This window comes from Myotis brandtii, unplaced genomic scaffold, assembly GCF_000412655.1.
Source record: "Myotis brandtii unplaced genomic scaffold, ASM41265v1 scaffold65, whole genome shotgun sequence".
Classification (NCBI taxonomy): domain Eukaryota; kingdom Metazoa; phylum Chordata; class Mammalia; order Chiroptera; family Vespertilionidae; genus Myotis; species Myotis brandtii.
In genome coordinates, this window is record NW_005370516.1 from 994,319 (window position 1) to 1,018,827 (window position 24,509).

The 24,509-nt window shown below is 35.8% G+C and overlaps 2 protein-coding genes across 2 annotated transcripts in view; one reads left to right on the plus strand and one right to left on the minus strand.

Moving 5' to 3' along the window:
• SYCP3 (synaptonemal complex protein 3) overlaps window positions 1–11,432 on the plus strand; it is a 12,796-nt gene extending 1,364 nt beyond the window's left edge. The window contains exons 2-9 of the mRNA XM_005880723.2: window positions 565–735; window positions 1,424–1,490; window positions 1,663–1,697; window positions 5,012–5,129; window positions 5,931–6,030; window positions 10,400–10,498; window positions 11,143–11,247; window positions 11,379–11,432. Coding sequence (XP_005880785.1) covers window positions 582–735; window positions 1,424–1,490; window positions 1,663–1,697; window positions 5,012–5,129; window positions 5,931–6,030; window positions 10,400–10,498; window positions 11,143–11,247; window positions 11,379–11,432 — 732 coding nt within the window. The 5' untranslated portion in view covers window positions 565–581. The remainder of the gene's footprint in view (window positions 1–564; window positions 736–1,423; window positions 1,491–1,662; window positions 1,698–5,011; window positions 5,130–5,930; window positions 6,031–10,399; window positions 10,499–11,142; window positions 11,248–11,378) is intronic.
• The window catches only part of CHPT1 (choline phosphotransferase 1), a 19,298-nt gene continuing 6,077 nt past the window's right edge, over window positions 11,289–24,509 (minus strand). Inside the window, exons 2-9 of the mRNA XM_014528728.1 lie at window positions 23,858–24,005; window positions 23,442–23,583; window positions 21,086–21,170; window positions 18,523–18,654; window positions 16,655–16,813; window positions 16,030–16,155; window positions 13,890–14,000; window positions 11,289–11,458 (exon numbers count right to left, since the gene is read on the minus strand). Coding sequence (XP_014384214.1) covers window positions 11,414–11,458; window positions 13,890–14,000; window positions 16,030–16,155; window positions 16,655–16,813; window positions 18,523–18,654; window positions 21,086–21,170; window positions 23,442–23,583; window positions 23,858–24,005 — 948 coding nt within the window. The 3' untranslated portion in view covers window positions 11,289–11,413. The remainder of the gene's footprint in view (window positions 11,459–13,889; window positions 14,001–16,029; window positions 16,156–16,654; window positions 16,814–18,522; window positions 18,655–21,085; window positions 21,171–23,441; window positions 23,584–23,857; window positions 24,006–24,509) is intronic.

The following is a 24,509-nucleotide window of genomic DNA, read 5'->3' on the forward strand; positions in this document are numbered from 1 at the left end:
GACGCCAGGCCGCGGGTGGGGCGGGCAGAAAGGGGCTGAGCTGGGTCTGACTGGGACGCTCATGGTCATCCTGTCAACCACGTTTTCACTTTGGGGCTGAAATGCAAAAGCTGGGTTTGCCCACGTTTAGCCAGACTCTGGCAGAGGCCGGACTAAAATCCTGACTCCCACCCTTCCCGTGTGAACTCTCCATAGCAGCACCCCTGGGAGCAGGGTTGATGCTCTCAATTTTTGTTTGTTTGTTTGTTTGTTAATTCTCATTAGAGGATATTTTTCCATTGATTTTTATTTTTATTTATTTATTTATTTTTTTAGAGAGTGGAAGGAAGAGGGAGAGACAGAGAAACATCAATGTGAGAGGGACACATGGATTGGTTGCCTCCTCTGGGGCAGAGATCAGTTACTCTCATTGTTAACTTTCGGTCCATCAAAATAAAGGAGGAGACTCCTAAATGTTACGCAACTAAGATAATCTTTATTTGATATTTCTAAGTTTGAAATTTATCAGTTTATTTAAATGTTATCTTTGGATTCAGAAGGTTTGAGATGTTTATTTTTTAAAAGTAAAAAAGCATCTAAATATGGTGCCCCCTGGAAGCAAACAAACCAAGAAATCAGGGAAGACATCAGTGAAGGATAGGAAGACATCCATGGAGGATCGGGTTGTAATTGCCTATGACTTTGAGAAAGAAGATAAACGAGATCTGAGTGGTTCAGAGGAGGATGCTACTGACGGTACAGTATATCATATTGTGCAGTCACCATGTCCTACAGTTCATTTATTTTGAACCTGCTGCATTTAATTAAGACTTCCTCAAGCATTTAATGTACTTCATGTTTCTCATTTGGAGTTAGAGTAGCTTATATAGCAGATCTTGCCTTTGCAGTCGTTATTCCCAAAATGTCAAATAAATAGTGCATGGCTTTGCTATGACATTAACACAGGAAAACTTGCAAAATTGTTCCTTTAAAATGGTCCTGGAGCCCTGGCCAGTGTGGCTCAGTTGGTCGGAGCGTCCTCCCATACCCTTGAAGGTGGGAGGCTTCATTCCCGGTCACGGCACATACCCAGGTTATGGGTTCGATTCCCAGTCCAAGTGGGTACGGGAGGTAGTAGATCTATGTTTGTTTCTCACATTGATGTTTCTCTCCCCCCTCGCTCTTTCTCTCCTTCTTTCTCCCTTCCTCTCTCTCAAATAAATAATCATATCCTCAGGTAAGAATGAAAAAAAAAAAATGTCCTGGATCTTGATTTAATTCCACCTGACCTGCAGAGAAAGTATTGCATTTATATATCGACTTTAAAAACTCATGTTGGCAAAAAGCCTAAAAGATCTCAAAATTAAGATATTACTTCATTAAAAATTATCCAAACAGCATACTTAATTTCAAAAATATTTTGATTTTTTTATTGTCAATGCAGCAAAGACTCCAGCAATTGATAAGCTTGGGAAGAAAAGGACTTCTGCAGTAACAGTTGAAGATATGGGGTAAAGTGCTCAACATAAGTTTTGCCTGTTAGATAGTACTTTAAGAAAAGTAGATTTTGATTGTCAAATGAGTATTATATGTAAAATACTGAGGGTGTGATATTTCTTCCAAAACAAGCATGATATTTTATGGATCCTTACTTAAAAATATTTAAATACAATTTCTTTACAGAGGTGAAGTACAGAATATGCTGGAAAGATTTGGAGGTATGTTTTAGAAGATTCTTTGTAATAAAAAAAATTGTTTTAAACCAAATAACTTGTATAATGATCAGTGTATGCAAGACTATCATTTATTTTTTTAATATATTTTTATTAATTTCAGAGGGGAAGGGAGAGAGAGAGAGAAACATCAATGATGAGAGAGAATCATTAATGGGCTGCCTCCTGCACGCCCCCTTCTGGGGATAGAGCCCACAACCCGGACATGTGCCCTGACTGGGGAATTGAACTGTGACCTCCTAGTTCAGAGGTTGACACTTAACCACTGAGCAACACCAGCCAGGCTCAAGACTGTCATTTAATGCTTTGTTCCCATAGAAATGACTTTGCATAAATATATTGTGTGATTCAGCTTCATAGTTTTTCTTTCTTAACCTTTTTCAGTTGTTGATGTGAAGAGTGCAAATGGTACTAACAATGATGAGTAGTAGAATGGTGCTTTTATTTTATACATGTGCAAATTTAATGAATTGGAATTTTAGGACAGAATGGATGGAAAAAGTCTTTGCCCCTCTTTGGACTTTTGCAGACTCTTCCACACACTACAGGCACACACATATTTGTATGTATGTCAGTTTTCCATTTACTCAATTTCGTTAATTTCTATAACATTCCTTAGTTCTTTTCTTTAACAGGGGAGTGTAAACTGAAGTCTTTGAAGTAACTCTATTGTTATTTTTACATCATTAAACTATATAGTTGAGAAGTAAAAACAGCCTTGCCTAGCTACTAAGAAATATATAATCTGATAAAAAGTTCATAAACTTTAAACAGTATGTCAGATATCAATTACATTGTTTGGGGACACAGTACTCAAAAAAGTCAATTTTGCCTTCTCTATATGTTTTATTCATCATATAATTGAGTCTTTTTTGAAAACTTTGCTCTGTTTGGTGGTGGCAAAATGTTTGTTTTGTAATTATATGTACTTATTGTTATTGATGGATATTGGATATATAAAATATTTATATAATAATGCAGCTCCATCATGATTATTGAAAAATAATACTTGAAGGTAGATCCATATGCATGTGTTTAGCAAAGCATTATTTAAAGTATTAAAAATTTTTTGAGTCCTGGCCGGTATGGCTCAGTTTGTTGAGTGTTGTCCTGCACACCAAAAGGGGCCAGTTCAATTCCAGGTCAGGGCACATGCCAGGTTTCGGGTTCAGTCCCTGGTCAGGGTATGTATGGGAGGCAGCTGATCAATGTTTCTTTCATCAGTGTTTCTCTTCCTCTCCTTTCTTCTCTCTAAAGCAATAAAAACATATTTAAAAAATTTTAGCCTGACTGGTTTGGCTCAGTGGACAGAGCGTCGGCCTGCAGACTGAAAGGTCCCAGGTTCGATTCCAGTCAAGGGCATGTACCTTGGTTGTGGGCATGTCCCCAGTGGGGGGTGTGCAGGAGGCAGCTGATCAATGTTTCTCTCTCATCGATGTTTCTAACTCTCTATCCCTCTCCCTTCCTCTCTGTAAAAAAATCAATAAAATATATTAAAAAAATAAAAAAAAAATTTTAAATACAGTACTTATGAATAAAAATGTGCTACAAATAGCTCCATGAAAGTATTCAAAAGGTTCTTAAATTATTTATCTAGATATTTTCTTTCTTTTAAAAAATATATTTTTATTGATTTCAGAGAGGAAGGGAGAAGGAGAGAGATATAAACGTCAATGATTAAAGAGAACCATCGATCAGCTGCCTCCTCCAAGCCCCACACTGGGGATTGAGCCCACAGCCTGAGCAAATGTACTGACGGGGAATTGAACCGTGACATCCTGGTTCATAGGTCGATGCTCAACCACTGAGCCACACCAGTCAGGCTAGATATTTTCTTAAATTAAGACTTTTCTGTGGTTGGTATTGGTCTGTTTTAGTAAAGTATATGCTTAAAATGATTACCAACTGTATTTTTTTAAAAATATATTTTTATTGATTTTTTACAGAGAAGAAGGGAGAGGGATAGAGAGTTAGAAACATCGATGAGAGAGAAACATCGATCAGCTGCCTCCTGCACACCCCCTACTGGGGATGTGCCCGCAACCAAGGTACATGCCCTTGACTGGAATCGAACCTGGGACCCTTCAGTCCGCAGGCTGATGCTCTATCCACTGAGCCAAACCGGTCAGGGCACCAACTGTATTTTTTAAAAATAATTGCCCGGTTAGAATGGCTCAGTTGGTTGAGCATCCTCCCATGCACCCAGAGGTTGCTGGTTCGATTCCTGCTGAGGGCACATACCTGGATTACAGGTTTGAGCCCCAGTTGAGGAGCATGTGGAGCGCAACCAATTGTTTCTCTCTCACATCGGTGTTTCTCTCTAAGCATGTCTTCAGGTGAAGATTAACAAATAATAAAATAATTTTCTTATTCTTTGATTTAACTATTTTTATCCTTTTTGGATTTAAAAATAGTTTTGTGTGTTTCATATAATGAGTTCTAATAACAATTAATCTAAATGTGTTGTTTCAGTTGGGGTGAGGTGGGTGAGTATTATATAAATTTAGAAAAATGTAGCCTTTGTGTTTTCTCATGAGGAAATTAAAGCCTGTCCTTGAGGTCCTTTTTTCCTTTTATTAACTCTTTTTAATCATCTATAAATTTTTTAAAAATCTGAACTTGGATATTAATAATGAAAAGTTTTCTCAGAAAAAAGCAAATAACCTTGCTTTTGGATATTATGCCTATTTTAAAATTTAATTTTAAATGTCTTTCTGAAACTATTGAACCACGTTTACTCATATTTATTTCAATACTAGAGGCCGGGTGCACAAAATTTGTGCATGGGTAGGATCCCTAGGCAAGGCCGGCGATCAGGGCCAATCTGTGGGGCAACTGGCGGGGCGATCTGGGGGCCCTGCTGGCACCCGCCTTGGCCGGCCTGGTGCCACCCACTCACTGGCCCCGCCCCCTGCTGCTTGTTGCCTCCCTCTGCAGGGCAACCTGCAACCTGTGGGACGATTGGGAAGCCCCTGCTGGCACCTACCTTTGCTGGCCTGGGGCCGGTGCCACCCACTCGCCAGCCAGCCCTGCCCCCGCCGGTCACCTCCCTCTGTGAGGCAATTGGGGCCCTCGCTGACATCCACCTTGGCCGACCTGGGGCCTGTGGGCTTGGGAAAGCTCCTGCATTGAGCGTCTGCCCCCTGGTGGTCAGTGCAAGTCATAGTAACTGGTCATTCCACCGGTCGTTCCGCTGTTAGGTCAATTTGTATATCAGGCTTTTATTATATAGGATTTGGAAACAAAATATGTAATTTTTTTCAATATTACATTTTAATGAATATTTATTTTCCACATAGCTAACATTAGCAATGCTCTTAATACAAAGAAAAAAAGACTAGCACTGTATACCAAGATTTCTCTCAAAACCAGTAACCAGAAAATTGAACATATTTGGAAAACCCAACAAGAACAAAGGTATGGTTGTTGGTTCTTTCACAGCCACATTTTTATCATTTCATAGTATTCATTAGTGGAAATTATGAAAAACACTATTATATTTATTGGGGTCTTCAGTAAAAAATATATTTGGCTTGATTTTTCTCTAAGTCCTTTAGTACTATAACTTCATTCCTTCATAGACTTGAAATATATTTCCTAGAAATCAATAAAGATTACCTTTATCTCCTTTTAAATGAAAATTGAGGTTTCTTTGTCTAAAGGTAATTTGTATTTGTTATAGAAATATACTAACTGAATAAAAAGTAAATGTTATTAAACCATTAATCTAGTGAAAGTCAACTATTTAACAGTGTAGAAAAAGATCAATCTGATATTGTAAATAACTTGTATATTTAAGCTGAAGTAACTATTCTTTTATATAAATCGTTGTACCAAAGTGGGCACAAGTTAAGTGAAATATGTCTATTTGAAAAACTTATATGATAAATACTAGTATAATAACTTCATTGAATCTATCATATCAGAACCCATATTCAGTAGAATAAATGAAAAATAAACTGCTTGGCAGTGAAATGGGGTTTTCTGGAAATTTTATATATACAAGAGCTAAAGCATGTGAAAGGACTTTTTTATTAGGGTTAGGAGAATAAATACTTCTGGAATCATGATTTTACTTCTTGGTTTCATATCTAAAATTTTAAGATGCTTTTATTTCCTTCTTTTATTATAGTATAAAGTATGTAAAGTCACTTTTGTTTTGAATGTTTTTCCCCATACTAGTATGAAATATGACAATATCATTATTATGTTTTATAGGCAGAAGCTTAGCCAAGAATATTCTCAGCAGTTTCTGACTTTGTTTCAGCAGTGGGAGACAGATATACAGAATGCCAAGAAACAAGAAGAAAAACTAGCTGTTAGTATCATGCTTAGAATTATAATTAATCTATTTAACCAAGTATCAAGTGGAAATGGAGATCCTAGCCTTGTAGGAGACCCATAGAATTTGGCCAGGTTCCATGATCCATTGCTGGCATTATGCTTTGGTCCTGGTGATTGGCAAACCAGAGAAGTATAGGCACATGCCAAAATCATAAAAACTGATGGTCTTTGCTTCCTATATTGGTGTGATTCTTTCAGTTCCAAGTGACACAAATTTGCCAAAGTACAAAAGGACTATTGGTTTATATTAAAAAAAAGTCCAGGGGTAGGTTAGCTTCAGGCATAGGTGGATGGGGGTGGAGGATTGCTCATGTAGTATAGTCTTGGCTCTGTCTCAATTCTTAGTAGGCTCTCTCAATGTGGTAAGCAAGATAGCTTCTTTCAATCCCAGACTTAACAAATTTAGTAATCCCAGTGGACTGAGTCTTTCTTAGTAACCCTGGCAGAAGAGTCCTCTGGAGGAATATCACTGATACCTTTGGAAAATTTGCCCATTATTGAATCAGTTATGATCAAAACATGGTTTACTTTTTCTTTTTCTTCCCTTTTTTTGTTAATTCTCACCCGAGGATATTTTTCCATTGATTTTTAGAGAAAGTGGAAGGGAGGGGAGAGACAGAGAGAGAGACACATAGATGTGAGAGAGACACACATTGATTGGTTGCCTCCTGCACGACTGGGCGTGGGGATCAAGCCTACAGCCGAGGTACCGACCCTTGACTGGAATCCAACCCGGATTCTGAAGCCTGATGCTCTATCCACTGAACCAAACCAACCAGGGCAAAACATAGTTTACTCTTGTGTTACCTGCATATTTCTATGGGAGATGGAAGTCAGTTCCATATATATACACATACTACATTATCTTTATTTCATCCTTTCATTGTTTGTAAAATTATCACACATCTCTTATCTAAGAGCTAAGGTGCTATTCATATCAAATAATTTTAAGGGTTTGTTGATCATCTCAGTTTTGGAAATGTTAAGATGCATATGAAACATACCAAGAGGAGATGTTGAGTAAGTCACTGCTATGAGGCCAGTTCAGGAAAGAGGTATGAGTTGAACATACAAAGTTGGGAACTCTCACCATAAAGACAGCGTTTAAGCCATTAGGTTGGATGAAATCACCAAGGGAGTGATTGTAAATGTAAAGGAGAAGTCTAAGAACTGGACCTGTAGATTTCAATGTTTAGAGTTCAAGAAGATGAGAATGAGTGCCCTAACAGCTACAAAGAAAACCACTTTAAGGAAAGTGAAGAAAGCTTTTTAAGGAGAGGATTAACTTTCACATGCTGCTTATAGGCCAAATAAGGTAGATTGGGTGATGTGAAGGTCATTGGTGTTGATAAGGATGGTTCTGATCAGTCTTGAACAGAGTGGTTTTGGTGGAATAGTGAGTGCAAAAACCCAATTAGAATGAGTATAAGAATGGGAGTGGAGGGAATGGGTGGTAGCCTGAGTAGAAAGTGTTATTGTGGTTATATTGTTGTTTGTTTTGCATTGTTAATCCTCACCCAAGGACATTTTCCCATTGATGTTTAGAGAGTGGAAGGAAAGGAGAGAGACAGACACATCGATTGGTTGCCATCCACAGGAGCCCCAACCAGAGCCAGGGATCCAACCTGCAACTAGGAATGTGCCCTTAACAGGGAATTGAACCCTCAATCCTTTGGTGTGTGGGCCGACACTAACCACTTTGCTACATTGGCCAGGGCATGGGGTTTTGATGTTGTTTTTTAAAGAATGATGAAAGAGTAGCATGTTTGTGTGCAAATAGAAATAATCTTCAGGGAAAAATAAAAAATAGTGGAAAGAGGGGAGACAGTTGCTGAATTCTTGAGAATGGATGGGACATGTGAAAAAGCCTCAGTAAGGATAGTATATCCTCAAAACTAGGAGAGAAGGTAGAGTATATGAGCACACAGAGATGTAGATGGGTATGTAGATATGGTGATAGACTGAAAACTCTTTCTGGATTGCTTCTGTTTAGTGAAATAATTAAGGTCATCAGAGGGTGGAAAATATGTTGCCTTTGAAGTCAAATCAGAAGGTATAAGATATTTTCTTGAGAGTGGGACAGTGAACAGACTAAGAAAATATAATTGCCAAACAGAACTAAGGGTCCAATTTAGGCTAGTGATCATGATTTAAAGAGACCTGTTAGTGTAGTTGCTTTCTTGAACTATGACCATCTTCAGGATTGTAGGCAGGATAGCTAGAGTTGTATTTTCCAGGGTTGAGATTAGGCAAACAAGTGTGACAAGAGCAAGATATAGATGGAAAGGAGTAATTATGATTGACCACAGAATTTACACTGGGAAAGAGGAATGTGAGGACATGGGAATAGAGGACAATGAAAAGTAGGTAGGATAAATAGATTTTAGGTCTTGATAGAGATTACTGAGCTTTAATACTACAAAGAGTGAGCTAGAACAGTAAAGAGAAATGGCTGAACAAAGGGATATATGGAGAAACAGTATGAGTAATGGTTAGAGTCTAGAAACATAACTGTTTGGAATCACATTCTGGTTTGACCAAATGCTAACTGTGAACTATGGAAAATTATTTTTCTTTTTTCCTCAGTTTCCTCATTTATGAATGGGGGAATAATAAGAATACCTATCTCATAGAGTTGCTTGGAGGATTAAATTTATATATAACTAGAGGCCTGTTGCAGGAAGATTCCTGCAAGAATAGGGCTTCCTCGGGCCTATTCCTGCAAGAATAGGGCTTCCTGAGACCGGAGCGAAGCAGAGAAGGGAGCGAAGCCCACCGAGGCAGGCTTCGCTCCCTTCTCCACTGCCTCGCTCCCTCCCTTCACTGCTTCGCACTCGGCTCCCTCCCTTCCCCGCTGCCTCAGCTCCCTCCCGTGTCCTCTGCTTCACCCCCTTCCCGTGTCCGCCGCCTCCCTCCCTTCTCCGCCACTTCGCTCCTTCCTGTGTCTGCTGCCTCAGCCCCGCTCCCGTCTCTGCTACCTCCGATCCGTTCCCTTCTGCAGTGCTTGGCTTCCTTCTACACTGTCTTCAGTCTTCACAGGGTGCCTGTGTATGCAAATTAACCGCCATCTTTGTTGGGTTAATTTGAACTCTTCTGATTGGCTGGTGGGCATAGCGAAGGTATGGTCAATTAGCACCTTTGTCTTTTATTAGTGTAGACTAGAGACCTGTTGCACGAAAAGATTCGTGCAATAGGCCTTTCCTTCCCCTGGCTGCCGGCACCGGTTTTCCTACGGCACCGGTTTTCCTCCAGCACCCGGGACCCAGGCTTTCGCTCTGGCCGGAGCCGCCTTCAGTCTTCCATCTTCGCTGCTCCGGCCAGAGCCGCCTTCAGTCTTCGCTCCGCCTCTTCGTGCCTACATATGCAAATTAACCGCCATCTTTTTTGGCGGTTAATTTGCATATCTCGCTGATTAGCCAATGGGAGGCGTAGCAAAGGTATGGTCAGTTACCGTGTTTGTCTATTATTAGATAGGATAAGTTTATTTAAAAGAGTTCAGAGTAGTATGCTATTATTCATACTATAAACAGGTTATTAGTTATTGGTAATGACAGAATCTAGGGTATAAGTATGTAAGGGAATGACTAAAGTAGGATAGAAACTAGGCCAAGGAACTGAAAGACCAGCATTATCAGAAGGATTATCTGTGTTAATGTTGAAAGGACCAAGAATTAAGATATATTGAGTATTGTTAAGATTTCCTATTCAGTGACTGGTAGGATTATTATATTGTACTAGAGGCCTGGTGCATGAAATTTGTGCACGGGGGGGGGGGGGTCCCCCACCCCAGCCTGCACCCTCTCCAATCTGGGACCCCTCGGGGGATGTCCGACTGCTGGTTTAGGCCTGATCCCTGTCCGGCAGTCGGACATCCCTCTCGCAATATGGGACCGCTGGCTGCAAACCGCTTGCCTGCCTGCCTGATCACCCCTAACCACCTCTACCTGCTGGCCTGATACCCCTAACTGCTCCCCTGCTGGCCTGACCGCTCCTAACTGCCCTACCCCGCCACCCTGATTGCCCCTAACTGCCCTCCCCTGCCAGCCTGATTGCCCCTAACTGCCTTCCCCTGCTGGCCTGATCGCCCCTAACCACCTCTGCCTTGGCCCCTGCCACCGTGGCTTCATCCAGAAGACATCCAGGCTAATTAGCATATTACCCTTTTATTAGTATAGATATTCATGGTGAAGACAGATTTTCTCTAATTTTGTTATAATAGCTGTTAAAACAAATATCTAAAAGTATTGACTTTAAAACTATTCCCTTTAAACTTATTTTTTTTTTTTGCTACACTTAAAAGTTTACTCAAATTATCACATGATTTTTTTCTTTTACATTTGCAGAATTTATTTCAACAGCAACAACAGTTTTTTCAACAATCTAGACTTGGTCAGAGCCAGAGACTGAAAACAATTAAACAGTTATATGAACAATTCATAAAGGTCTGTTGTATTTGGTAACATAGCATATTCTTATAAAGCAATTTATGTTGGAAGTAGAATATAATTTTTTTCTAAGTTTAAGGAAAAACATTTTGCTTATGCATTTAAAATTCTTAACTATTCATTTTAAATTCATTGTTTTTTATTTAAGTACTAAATATATTCTACTTTCAGATTCTAATGTTTTTGTGGCCATTATTCAAAATAGAAAATGGTAAATTGGGAATTTTACCAACAAATATATATATTGTGCATAAGATTTGTACATAATATAAGCACTGTGATAGTTCTCGGTTCAACTGAAAATAGAAAGTTCATAAATCATTTCTTGGTAGATTTCCAGTCTTTTTTTTTTCTTTTTAGTATATTCAATATTGAAACCTTAACAGTTCATTAACCCACTGTTTCAAGCACAGTGCACTACAGTTGTTACCTCCTGTAATACTATTTGATTCATGTCTGGCACCTTTTAATCCTAGTGGGCATTCTGGTTTTGATGGATTACTTAGAATATTTTTATTAAGAATAAATAATGTACACTACTTGAATTTTTTAAGTTCCTACTTTTGAAAATTAATTGCACAAGTTTAGAACCTGAGATTAAAAATGGTGATTTATAACTAAACTAGTTTTTTGTGTTTTAGAGTATGGAGGACTTGGAGAAGAATAGTGATACTCTAGTTACTGATGCACAAAATGAACTTAAAAATGAAATGGCTATGTTTCAAAAACAAATTATGATGGATACTGTAAGTTATGATATTAAAACTGAAAAGTAAGGATTAATATGTTTTAAGCATTGAAATATTTTATTTGTTGAAATATGGTTAACACTTATCTAAAAATTAAACAAATGTTTAATATCTCCTTTCATGAACAGCAGCAGCAGGAGATGGCAATTGTTCGAAAGTCTCTTCAATCCATGTTATTCTGATGACTCTTTGAAGGGAGAACTTGAACCTAAGTAATATGATACAACGATAACATTAGCTAAGAGGCATATACATTTTTAGAGTGGTTTAAAAATTGTATTTTCAAATATTACATTGTGTTACTCATTAGCTTAAGTGCAAGCCTCTTCTTTGTTAACCTCCAAATAAAATCTAAACAGTAATGTGAGTAGCAGCAATTCCTAAATTGTATGTATAAGCTTTCTGCCTTTTAATAGTAATAGTGAATTTTTCTGACACTTGTCAATTAACTTAATAATAAAGATGATCTAATTTCAAGTTTTGGCTTCAGTGTATCTGTATCAGTCCCCAAAAGTAGAAAGCATAAGTATTGTAGGTTACATTGTTATTCTTTAAGAAAAAAAAATCTATTTTTATATGTACATCCTTTTGTATAAAGTCGTTAAGTTACATAGCCAATTCTAATGATAAGATTTCAAAAGAAAATCTGTTGACTTATAAAATGTATTAAAAGCAACTTAAATTTGTGTTGTGGAATAAAACCACTAAAAACCATTAAGATGATTGAACAAGATATAAATACAGATTTTAAAATACAGATTTGTGAATGTCATTTCCACAAAGACAATAAAATGCCATTTAATTGAGCTTGGTCTAAAATTAAATGGCACATACTTGTAGTACTGATTAAATATATGGAAGTATGATTTTACATTCATTTCCAAACTTGAACAGTTAATTCATATACCTTGTCTTTTAAAATGTGTATTTTAAAAACAAAATATATGAAACACTTGATTTAATAAAGAAATTGTTCCACCATTTGTCTTAAGTATCAGCTAAACTTACTATTTTTTTGCTCAAACTGCTTTCATTGACTCATTCAAAACAAAAAATATCCCCCCCCCCAAACATGCCCATTAGAAGTGATTTTCTCCTGTTTTTCCGTGTTTTAAATTCTAATCCTCCCCCACCCCATAACCCACTCTTAAATTACTTTTAAGGTTTTCAAAGTTTTAAAAACAAATCCATGGGAATTCTCTTTTTCTGTGATAACTTAAATAGGAAGAAATTAGTCCACTATTAAGAATAGTCTACCTGACATTAGGGGGACGATTTGCTTCCTAAATTTTTACATTTTGTAGAGGAGTTCCCTTGTAAGCCAAAATATATTTTGGAATATAAATCTTAGGTACTATTAAAATGCCTAAGAAGGTCCTTATTTGAGTTTACCAAGTGTTACAGAGACAAAATAAGTACACTGGAGTGTTTTCTGTGTCCTTAATTCACGTAAGTATATAGTTTTTCCTTTTAAGGAATATCAACTTCCACTTTTTTCATTGTCTTTTTCTTGCTTAAGATATAGTACCTGTTCATTACTCCTTTATTTTTTTTATTTTATCATATGGCTTATGGTCTACAGAACTGTGGGATAAAATTAAAAGTAGGATAAGAGGGGAGGGAGTCTGAGGATTTGGATCACCAAAGAGCCTGGTGATAGTTCTATTATTCATAATGAACACTATAAAATACTTCGAAATGAGAGTAGAAAGATAAGAATCAGTACATCGTGCACTTAGTGGTTGAGTAACTGATACTTATTTTATCCCCTTTTTACCTCAAATGAAATGTGTAGTTGTAGTAACTTTGGCTAGTATTCTAAAGGGAAGATATTTTTGCCATGTTTTCATAAATTACTAATTTTCTTACGTCAACTGTATTTTAAGTACTGTTTTACTTTTCATAAAAGGATGTTTAATGCCCATCTTTTTGTGACAATGAAATTTTAACTCAGAATATCAAGAAACAAGTTGCCCTCACTATAAAGATTCATTTGTTTTTCTGAACTAATAAGACAAATAGCTTTTACTTAATACAAATTATAGTAAATTCCAATAGCCCTTTTAAATTCTAGTTGGTATACTAAAGCATGTATTTCATTTTATATGATAGTGATTAACATGCCTCTTTTGAAAATGACTAATAAAAAAATCATAAATCATTCTCAATAAATACAGTATTATAATCCATGTACTTATGCAGTATTATGAATACATCAATTTTTAGCAAAGTAGCATCATCCTCAACATGGCTAAAATCCTTTCAGTTCTGAATTTTTATGTAATCATTTGGCAATGAAAATCCTGGGTATAAGAATTTCTGAGACAGATACTGCTATTTAGAACTATAGTGGTTCACTTTCTTGTACCTAGAAAATTTAAATTTCTTTCTTTAGTTTTATTTCTAATTTATAGATTTGTATTACTCTGGTAATCTGTTATAAAAAATGTTGATACACAATGAGGACTTCACAACTGAAATAGACACAATGGAATTTACAGGACTTAATGTTTTATATTCAAATATAACCTTATTTGATAGTATACTAGCCTCCTGCAAAAGGGGATTTCCTTCACTCCTAGGTTCCCCTAACTGCTTCTCCTTTTTTCCTTGGGTTATTAGTCAATATGCTTGTGAACCTGTTCAGGTGCTGGATGACATGAAATCTTGAAGATATTTAGATGAAGGTGTCTTGAAATTTGCAGGCACAAAGCACTAAAGTACATAATCATATCAAATGAAGAAATGACCTTTAGAGCAAAAAAAGAAAATATAAGATAAATTATGGTCTATCCCTCTTGAAGCAGCAGCTATTTTTCTGCCTGCCCTCCCTCCCCAATCTCAAAATTAACTGAAAATTCAACAAAAATGCATTTTAGAGTATTTCAATATATTTCATATTTGAACCTCATATAGTCCTCTGGAACATGCAAGGTATTTCACAGTTATAGAATCTGAGGCACAGTGGTAAAAGCCTAGACTAAAACATAAAAGCTGGAAAGTAATAGAATGGAAGTCTTCACATTCTTTCAATTATCTGCTGTGCTACAAATTTCTACTAGAAGGGGCTATCAGTTATAACAAAATCATTCCATCATAGAGGTTTCTTACTCCTTTAAGATTAGCTGTAAGAAAGTAAAGGCCTATGGAAGTGAGGTAGATGTCCCTTGTGGACCAAGGGGGACAAAAAGGCCTGGAAAAGATCCTATAGTTAAGGGGAGGCATATACAAAATTGTGTTGTATAAAAATTGAGGAAAGCACACTATTTAAAAACTTTCCCAGAGACCAGAGGCAGATGCTTCCTTTCAGAAATAGGAGCCTCACAACTCTGTTGGTAGAGAGGGAATTCTCACCCATGAGAGGTAAATCCCCCCATCATTTACTTGAAATGCTCTGTGTGATCCTTTTCTCTCTGAAGCAAGAACCTTCCCCCTAAGGATGCCAAAGGGCACAAGTGTTTTGAATTTGACTTCCTCACCAAAATCACCATCAGTGTAAACCAGGCCAACTCACTCATTACAAAATAGGTACTTAAGTTTTTAACCTGATATTTTAATCATGTTAAACAATTCCACTTGGTAATATTTAAGTTCACTAAAAGAAACCCTACATTGAATTTTCAGATATTTTGAATAACCATCCAGTTCTTAAATGTATACTGTTTTGGAGCTCTAAAAGTATTTAAAGTGGACAGTAAATTAAAGGAAATTATTCTGATCTCACCACCATTTGAAGAATGGAAAACCTTTGAATGGACCACGGATGGATATTATTAATTTACTCCAGAACCTAGTATAAAGGATATCAGATGTGGTACCCCACACAGAACAGATATAGTTTTTTAGTGCCTAAATCTAACAAATAGGGTAGATTCAAATTATCAAGAGATTCACTGCAGGGTTTCTTTCAGCACACTTTAACATGTGTTTATATATCGCTAAAAATTTGGTGAAGGCAAGTGAGGTCCAGAGGTAGGGGAAAATATAGCAGAATTGTCTGAAACCACCATAATTAAAGATCTACCATAAAGTTGTCTCAATAAAATAAGAAAATAATTCTTTTATCCATTTTTGTGATTAAGTTATTACCAACAATGATTTTCTTTTCCTTTGATGGCTAAAGCTTCTCTCTTAAGTACCATAATTCTATATAATCATTTTGGATAATAATATTTTGAGCATATGTACTATCCATCACTTTCTTAAGGAGGATGTAATCAATGAGAGTTTAACCTTTGCTTGATGAGACATCATCATGAATATAAATCCTCGAGGGCCATATATAGGGCTACTTACTGCTACCAGAAAATGGTCCCCAAATCTGGTACTTGGTAATACTGTTTTGTTTCATTTCCTCAATATTAGTTGACAGTTTTTAAAGCAATAAGTGCTCACCTTTGCTAACACGAACTCCATCTAATTTACCTGTAACCTGCCATAAGCTTGGATTAATTCTAATAAGCTTGATTAAGTAAAAGACACTAATAAGTGCTATAGTCCTTTGACAGAGTAAAGTCATTTTTGATATCTTTATGCTATTTTGGGGGGAGGATAAAGATATAGTTATTTTTAAGTAAACAGTTGTATTTTTAAAAATTTGGTTGGGAGCAAGATCTCCAGATATGTAGGCTGTTTCTATACTCAATAAAAAACAATTCACAGCTTAAAATGATTTTACAGAAACATTTATGGTATAAACTAGTAGTTAGTAAGACTACCTGATATTTCACTGAAATCTGACATCTGTTAAAAATAAAATCTTAGCAGAAAAGAACTTACCATTGCTATCCATAGAACAACATATTCGTCTATAAAATTATTAAAGTACTGGTCTAAAAATAAAAGACCTGGGCCCAAAAAGGCAGTGTCTTGAAGATACAGTTCACTTTTAGTCATGTGAGCTATCTATAAAAAAGTAAACAAAATAATTTTACTATTAAATTTCAAACATTTTAGCTTTTACTTGCAGAACAGAATTGATTATAACTTTAATTCACTATTAAGACAAATAAGGATAAAGACACCATTTAATCTCACATTTGATATGGAAATACTGAATCTAAAATTTCTTAAATTCATAATTGATGACTGGGTAGTTTATTAAAGTTTCCAGTATTTAAATTTCTTGATATCAGAAAGTTATAATTGATAATTATAATTAAACAAATAAAAGAACTTGCTATACAGTAAAGAATCTGTTTCCCTAAATATAACATTAACTCATTCACAATTTTACTTGGAGGACAAATAGATACCTACATTTTATGATGATAATACTACACACACACACACACACACACACACACACACACACATAAAACACCCACTGTAAGAAATAGTTTCCAGTTCTGAGTTTGAGGACCAAGTAGGTTATTATACCATAAATCATAAAATAATTTCTTACCACCAATTTTTGTGCTACTTTAGCAAAGACACATCCAAACATTAGGGTATAAAGACAAGGATGCTTTTCAAACACATTAGTTGCTGACTTTTTATAGATCATTATTGCCGGTATAATAATTATTCCTATGTGAAGTCCAGGTGACAAGACACTGGTGCCCTAATGGATAAAGCAGAAAATCAACATCACATTTTAACACTATTGATTACATTTTCTGAGCATCTATTTTGTTTTAGGAACTTATGTAACACTGTAACATCCAACCCATTACATTTTTATCTTTGTGAATCAGGATTCTCTCAGCATTGCTTATCCTAAACAAAATACTAAAATAAATTTAGTCTTAAGACTTATTAAATCTATAACCACCAATTTAAATGTGTTCATTAAAAAGACTTATTCTTGTTTAAGTTTACATGTTATAACTTACTATAAAATTACAGTAACAATACTACAAAGCCATATATAATAAAACATTACACTATATAGTAATAACGTAAAAATTTAGACTAATAAAATAGTGCTTTTATCTGTATTATGGTTCGGGAGATTTTATTCAAGAAAATCTGCTGCTAAAAAAGTTGGAAAACCACCAGTTTAAGAGTTTGAAATCAACTACTTCCTAGCCCTAATATTTGATTTCTTGTCTTCCTTCAAGCAGTCCATCAATTATTTCTTAGTAAAACATTCTCTAAAGTGGACACTGACGCTTACTAAATCATATTTTCTTTAGTAGGACTCGTGTTCCAGCTAGTGCTCTATTTTGTCACCCATGGTCAAGCAACTAGTCTTCCTAAGCACCTCTGCACAGTACTGTACTGAGGTCAACAGACAAAACACCTCAAAAAAAATCAAAATAATGTTTCCAAATATATCAGAACTTATGTATCTAAATGAGTTTTATACTTAGCTTTTGAATTATGTATATAAAATATATTTTAAAAGATGGATAATTTATGAATTATGTGGATTCTTTTGAAATTGTCCTAAAGCCAATTCATGTCATTTAAGAGGATAAGACTTTTTTTTAACGAAAAATGCTGTATTTTATGTTTATTACTCCTCTTATTTATTAGACCAAGCTCCAAATGACTGACTTTTTTTTTTCTAAATCAAATCCACCTTTAAAGGACAGAAAAATTGAACTATAGCACCAAAGAAATTAACGAGAATGACTTATAGCTTAAAGTAATTCTAAAAAGACATTCCAAAAACGTTTTTTATAAAAGATGGCATCACTGGAATAAGTATTCATATCCTTATGTTCAAGAACCTTGAAGATTACAATATGTTTTTTAAGAAACAGATACTTTGTTATATTTATTTAAAATCTTGGCAGGAGTTCTGACTCATAAAGCACCAGGTCTGTCCACTCAGGTTAGGAATTGAGGTTAAAATATTTTACCTTTTAAAATAGAATAGTTTAAAAATATATATTTCAGTGAAATATACTTCTCTGGTAATAAGTACCCCATATGTGAAACAATGACTCCTGGCAGCTTTCCTGCCATTCAATCAGGAACTCAGTCTCTACCTTTTCTCCTCTCCTCTCCTTTCCTTATTAGTGTAAGGCACAAAATGCAAGACAACAAATAGCAACTCTTAATTATGTACAGTAATGAAACAGATGAGTAAATGAAATGCCAGGAATGTCTATTCAGAAAGTATACAAAGAGGAAAAGTGCTTTATTATCAATCTACACTGTTTTAAAAATGCTTTTGTATTATGTACCTAAAAAGAATCCTTTAAGATATTTCGTTCCCTTCCCCATTCTTGAACTTCAGCATATGTTTAGTATCTCTGTAGCTGGTGATAAGTAAGTTTAGCATAAAATTAATACTACATGATGATGAAATTAATGTCTTACTGCTATAGTGGATCCATTCTTGCCAACTCCACCATGGAGGATAACATGGAAATAATTTGAACAGGAAAAAATTGCTCCACCTACAACTCCAAGAACTGGGAAGATCTTCAATTTTACTTCTAGAATGGGTATCTTGAGGGGTAGAGGAAAGAAACATCATTAAGAAAATAGAATTTATTTTCCTATTAAATAGTAAAGAAACATTACAATATGATCCTATACAATAAGTTATCATTTTTCTTTTATTCAAACCATAACTTCTGGAAGGTAGCCTGAAGTGGTAACTTCTCTTTTAATGGTTTTATTCATTAAGTGAAAAATCCACCAAATTCAGCTAAGTCTACTTTCGTAATTGTCGTGAGACATTTAATCTCATAAACCTTCATCTGACTTCAATGAATGAAAAAGGATAGGTCACTTGGATTTAGTAAATCACAGGAAAGTCAGACACCATAATCTGCATCATGAATGTGACAATCATGATGTGTGTCCATGCAAAAATTCTGTGTAGTTAAGATCCAGGATTAAATCTCTAGCAGTATATTTACCTGTTGGTCAAATGCTGTTCAAGAAAACTTCCAAAGGCAGCAAAGGATTTAAAAAACAGTAACAATGAATTGCCAAAAGCTGTAGGCTGTCGTGTTCTGAAAACAGACTTTGAAATATTGTCCCAAAATTTGTGTAAACTATAGATTAACAATTAATTTAGAAAATTTACATCTAAAATAAATAGCCTTATTGGTGAGAATAAGCAGATGTGCTTTCTTCCTATAGTATTGCCAAAAGAGTGGATGAAATGATTTTAAGATGAAGTTACATTCTTCCCCATTAAAACTAAATCAGAATTCCAAATTTAAGACAACCACGTCTGACTCAATGACCAGAGATGCCTAACTGCCTCTAGGTCCACATTCACCTTCTTATGGGTACTAACAGAACAGCTACCACCTAAGACACATCACATTCCTCTACTATTCTAGAAGCTTATAGTAGCATATGTTTGATTCTATTATTTAAACTTACATGAGAAGAAATATGAATGTCTCAGGAAATGTACCACTACTTGAAAATATGCTCAAAGTCTATTTCTGATCCTAGCGATATGAACTATAATTAGCCAATTCTGAAACTATTGTCTCAGAGAAGTCTCCTATTACTATTTTTAATAGAATTACCTTTTAGAGCAATTTTAGGTTCACAGCAAAATTGTATGGAAAGTACAGTCTCCATAGGCCCCAGTGCCTCCAGCATTATATCATACAGAATAGTTTCACTGCCTTATAAAAATTCTATGCTTTGTCTACTTAACCCTCCTCCCCACAAACTCTGGCAATCACTAACCTTTTCACTATCTCCATTGTTTGCCTTTTCCCGAATGTCATATAGTTGGAGTTGTATAAATACATAGCCTTTTCAGATTGGCTTTTTCTACTAAGTAATATACAGTTAAAGTTTCTCCATGTCTTTTCATAGCTTGGTAGCTTTTTCTTTTTAATAGTAATTAATACTCCATTGTCTGGATGTACCATGGTTTATCCATTTACCTACTGAAGGACATCTTGGTTGCGTCCATGTATTGGAAATTATAAATAAAGCTGCTATAAACATCTATGTTCAGGTTTTTGTGTGGATAAGTTTTCAACTTATTTGGATAAATCCCAAGGGATCTTATGGTAGGAATATGTTTAGTTTTGTATCTCATACTATTTTCACTGGACGTATAATGTAGCTTAGTGACTAAAAACATAGAATTTGGAATCAGTCTACTTAATTTCTAGCTCCAGATCTCACTAGCTACCTGGTATGTGTTCTTGGACAAATTACTTAATCATTCTAAAACATTTATAAAACAGATTAATGATATCGATTTTATAGGATTGTTCTGAGGATCAGGTGAAACAATGATAGTAGAATGTTTAGGAACATAATAAGTGTTGAATAAACGTTAGTTGTTGGCTATTGATATTATCCTTCTTCTTAACTCTATGGGAATGAGGTTGTGAGTCAGCCAGTGTTGTGGACTTAGGTTGTAGAAACACAATAATTTGTTTCTTTCTAGTTTCTCCCTTTGCAAAGCGTGAATGTATGACAGTGGCTTCGTGTCAGTTTTGATCAAAATACTGAGGTTACCAACCAAGCAGAAAATGAAAATACTCCTTAATATGGGAAACTTCACCTCATTATAGAGTATAAAAATGCAAATTAGCAACATTTCTTTCCTAATATTGAGGGACAATTTTCAAATGTAAAATATTTTATTGAATTTATTCTTCTAAACATCTATTTTATGAGATAAATTTTGGCCTGGAAAAGGCAGTTCAACTAGTGTTTAAGTTTGTATTAAGGAAGTGGGTTTTTTTCCCTCTGTGCTAATATATTCTTGCATAAAGGAAAATGTCATAATAAGGTATGTAGGATAAAAAAAATTATAAAACAAAAGGAGAAAGTTAAGAAATGCAATGAATATTAAGTACAATGCCCAGGATTTCTGAAGAAAATTAACAATGCAATATTTTTCCTATTTAAAAAGTACTTAAAAGTAAATATAAACATTCAGTTTTACCGTATAGTCCCACATTGTTGCTCCTCCAAATGTAGACAACACAAAGATGACCATTAAACCTACTTGAATTTCATTTACATCCACTCTAAAGATGAAGGATAAAGAATAGAAAAGATATTTGTAAATAAAATTCCTGTATGTAAAGGTTAGTTAACCATATATTAAATATCAAAGGTGTAAAAATATCTATAGGCTTAGTTTATTTTTACCTTTAGTTCCATCACTGAATTATCAGCTGACTACACAGTTAAGTAAAAAACACACCTATAGAACAACATGTGCTCACATACAGGTAAATATTAGTATATGCATAAAGAGGACAACTCTATGGCATATATAAAATTGCTAATAGTGGTTACCACTGAGACTGCAGAAGACTTTTTACTTTCTATTTTATGTACGTCCGTAAAGTTTGATTTTTTTTATAACAATTACTCTCATAATCAGAAAAAATTATAAAATATAAAAACAACAGGTAATTTAAGACAAATTCTTAAACACTCTCAAGTCAATTTAACTTAAGAAAGCAGGGAAAATTCCAACAGTTTTCCTTATTAAGTTACTAAGAGTTCCCTTTGTTTCCCCCACCCAAATATTTTCCTCTTAATATATAATGTGCTTCAATATTTTGTATAAAAAAACAACCCCTAGACCTAGCTGGTTTGGCTCAGTGGGTAGAGCGACGGCCTGCAGACTGAAGGATCCATGGTTCAGTTCCGGTGGAGGGCACATGCCTGGGTTGTGGGCTTGGTCCCCAGTAAGGGGGTGTGCAGGAGGCAGCCAATTGATGGCTCTCTCTCATCATTGATGTTTCTGTCTCTCCCTCTCCCTTCCTCTCTGAAATCAATAAAAATAATTTTAAAAAAAACAACCCTAAAAACCAGCAATATCAGTCTCTAATCCAGTGATGGCGAACCTTTTGAACTCGGCGTGTCAGCATTTTGAAAAACCCTAACTTAACGTTGGTGCCATGTCACATATAGAAATTTTTTGATATTTGCAACCATAGTAAAACAAAGATTTATATTTTTGATATTTATTTTATATATTTAAATGCCATTTAACAAAGAAAAATCAACCAAAAAAATGAGTTCACGTGTCACCTCTGACACGCGTGTCATAGGCTCGCCATCACTGGTCTAAACTATATGACATTAAACTGATGGAAGCTGTTAGCAGAGCCCAGCAAGGACCCACGATTCAGAGTCAGAATGATGGACTTGACAATAAGCTAAGTGAGTGGGAGACACTGCCATTCACAGGATGTTCAGTGGTGAAAGGAACAAGAAATCAAGCCCACAGCATCTACTAAATGCAAAAAGATTTACACATTCTACTAAAACTTAAGGTAAACAGTGTCTTTCAATTTGCCAAAACTAAGGAATACATTTCAGTTATTATCTTGCATAACCTCTCTACAACAATGAAAATGCTGATCATTCCCTCTTTCTCGAAATGCTTTGCTATGGTTTTATTTATTCTATTCTCTTTCCTGATTCTCCTAACTTGCAGGAAGCTTTTCTCAGGCTCCTTCCCAGACTGCTTCTTTTTCCACATCTTAAATGCTATTACTTCCAGAATTCCATCTTTTCTCCTTTTAGAGTCTCTGAACAATTCTCTCTGTACTTAAGACTATCATCTATATGCTAATGACCTCTAAATCCCCATCTTCTTTTCTGAGCTCCAGATTTTTATATCTGTCAGCCTACTTTACATCTCCACTTGGATGCCCCAGAGTCTCTAGATGCTAAAGGAATACTTATTGCTCTGCAAATATAAAAAATATGAGGATTAGATTAAAAACAACAACAAAACAGAAATGGAAGAAAACACAACTAAGTTATTTGGGGACAGTTAGGAGAAAAGGTGAACTGAATATTAAGGAAAATATGAATAATGACATGCAGGTATTAGTAAGATCAGTGGCCTCCAGGCTTCATGGAGAAATAATCAAGTTAGTTGGAAAAGGAAAACATAATAATAAAATGTTCGGTACTTTGTGGAGAAAAAGGGGGAAAGAACTAACATTTACTGAGCATTGATCATGAGTCCTTTTTCTCTATTATTCAGGTCCCTCATTTTTCCTCTTTCTCCTGTCTAATATAAGTTTGGGCTAATAAGTTGGAGAAAAAGCGAAAATAAAGTTATTATCAAATATGTAACAATTTATAACCAGCAGAATACCTAAAAGATTTAAATTAAGATATAACATTTATGGATGTTCCAATAAGTTAAAAGATAATTAAAATTCCTGATTGAAGCTTTGTTCCCCTTATTACATATATATGAACTGTAACAGACAATGAAAATAAATTCAGTTATATTTTTAAATGTACAACTTAAAATACATACTTACTTTCCAAACCTCAACACACCCGAAACATAAGTCTGCCAATGAGCACAATAAAATAAGAACATCCCAATAAAACAGCAGAAAAACAACCAGTCATGATGAGTTCCTAAGCGCACAGCAATTGAAGCTCCAACTGCCATCAGTACTGAAAGAAACAAGGTTTAAGAACCATTAAGAATTGGAAATAATTAATGAAAAAAATCACCATCTACTATTCAGCAATACAGAGTTTTAAGGAACATAATCTTGGCATTAGAATAAGGTACACTAAACAAAATAAACACTTGAAGATACTTTTAAAATACACTGAAGAAATTGCTCCCATAGGTACACCTATCCAAAAAAAATAAACCATTCAAACAGCTCATTTCATGTTTAAGTCATTATTAAAAAAACAAACACAACTTTAGTTAATTTACCCGTGGAAAGAGAGTCACAACCATGGTCAAAAAGTTCTCCTAAAGGAGAACAAGAATTTGTTCTTCTGGCTTGTTTCCCGTCAATAGCATCCAGTGACTGGTAGATAAAGAGCCCGAGTGCACATAATAGGTATGTCCAGTATGGTGCCTAAAAATAAATGTAAATAATAAAGACTATTATAATAAACTAGAGGCCCAGTGCATGAATTTGTGCACAGATGGGGTCCGGCCGGCCCGGCCCCAATCGGGGTGGATCAGGGCTGGGTCTGTCGAGAGGAGGAGACAGCGGGAGGTTGGCCAGCCAGCCCGCCCCGATTGGGGCTGATCAGGGCCAGGCCGGCTGGGGGAAGGGGCCGTGGGCAATTGGCTTGTGGGTCCCGCCCCCAATTGGGGTAGGGGGACAATTGGGGGTGAGACCGGCCATGGGGAGGGGCTGTGGGTGGTGGGCCAGCCAGCCCCACTTTTGATTGGTGTGGGGGGGATGATCGGGGGTGGAGCTGGCTGTGGGGAGAGGCCGCAGGCTGATTGAGGTGGGGGACCAATAGGGGCCCAGTGACCTGGGGGAGGTGGTTGGCTGGCCGGTCCTGCCCCTGATCAGAGTGAAATGCTGATGGGGGCTGGAGCTAGATGGGGGGAGGGGCCGCGGGCTGAT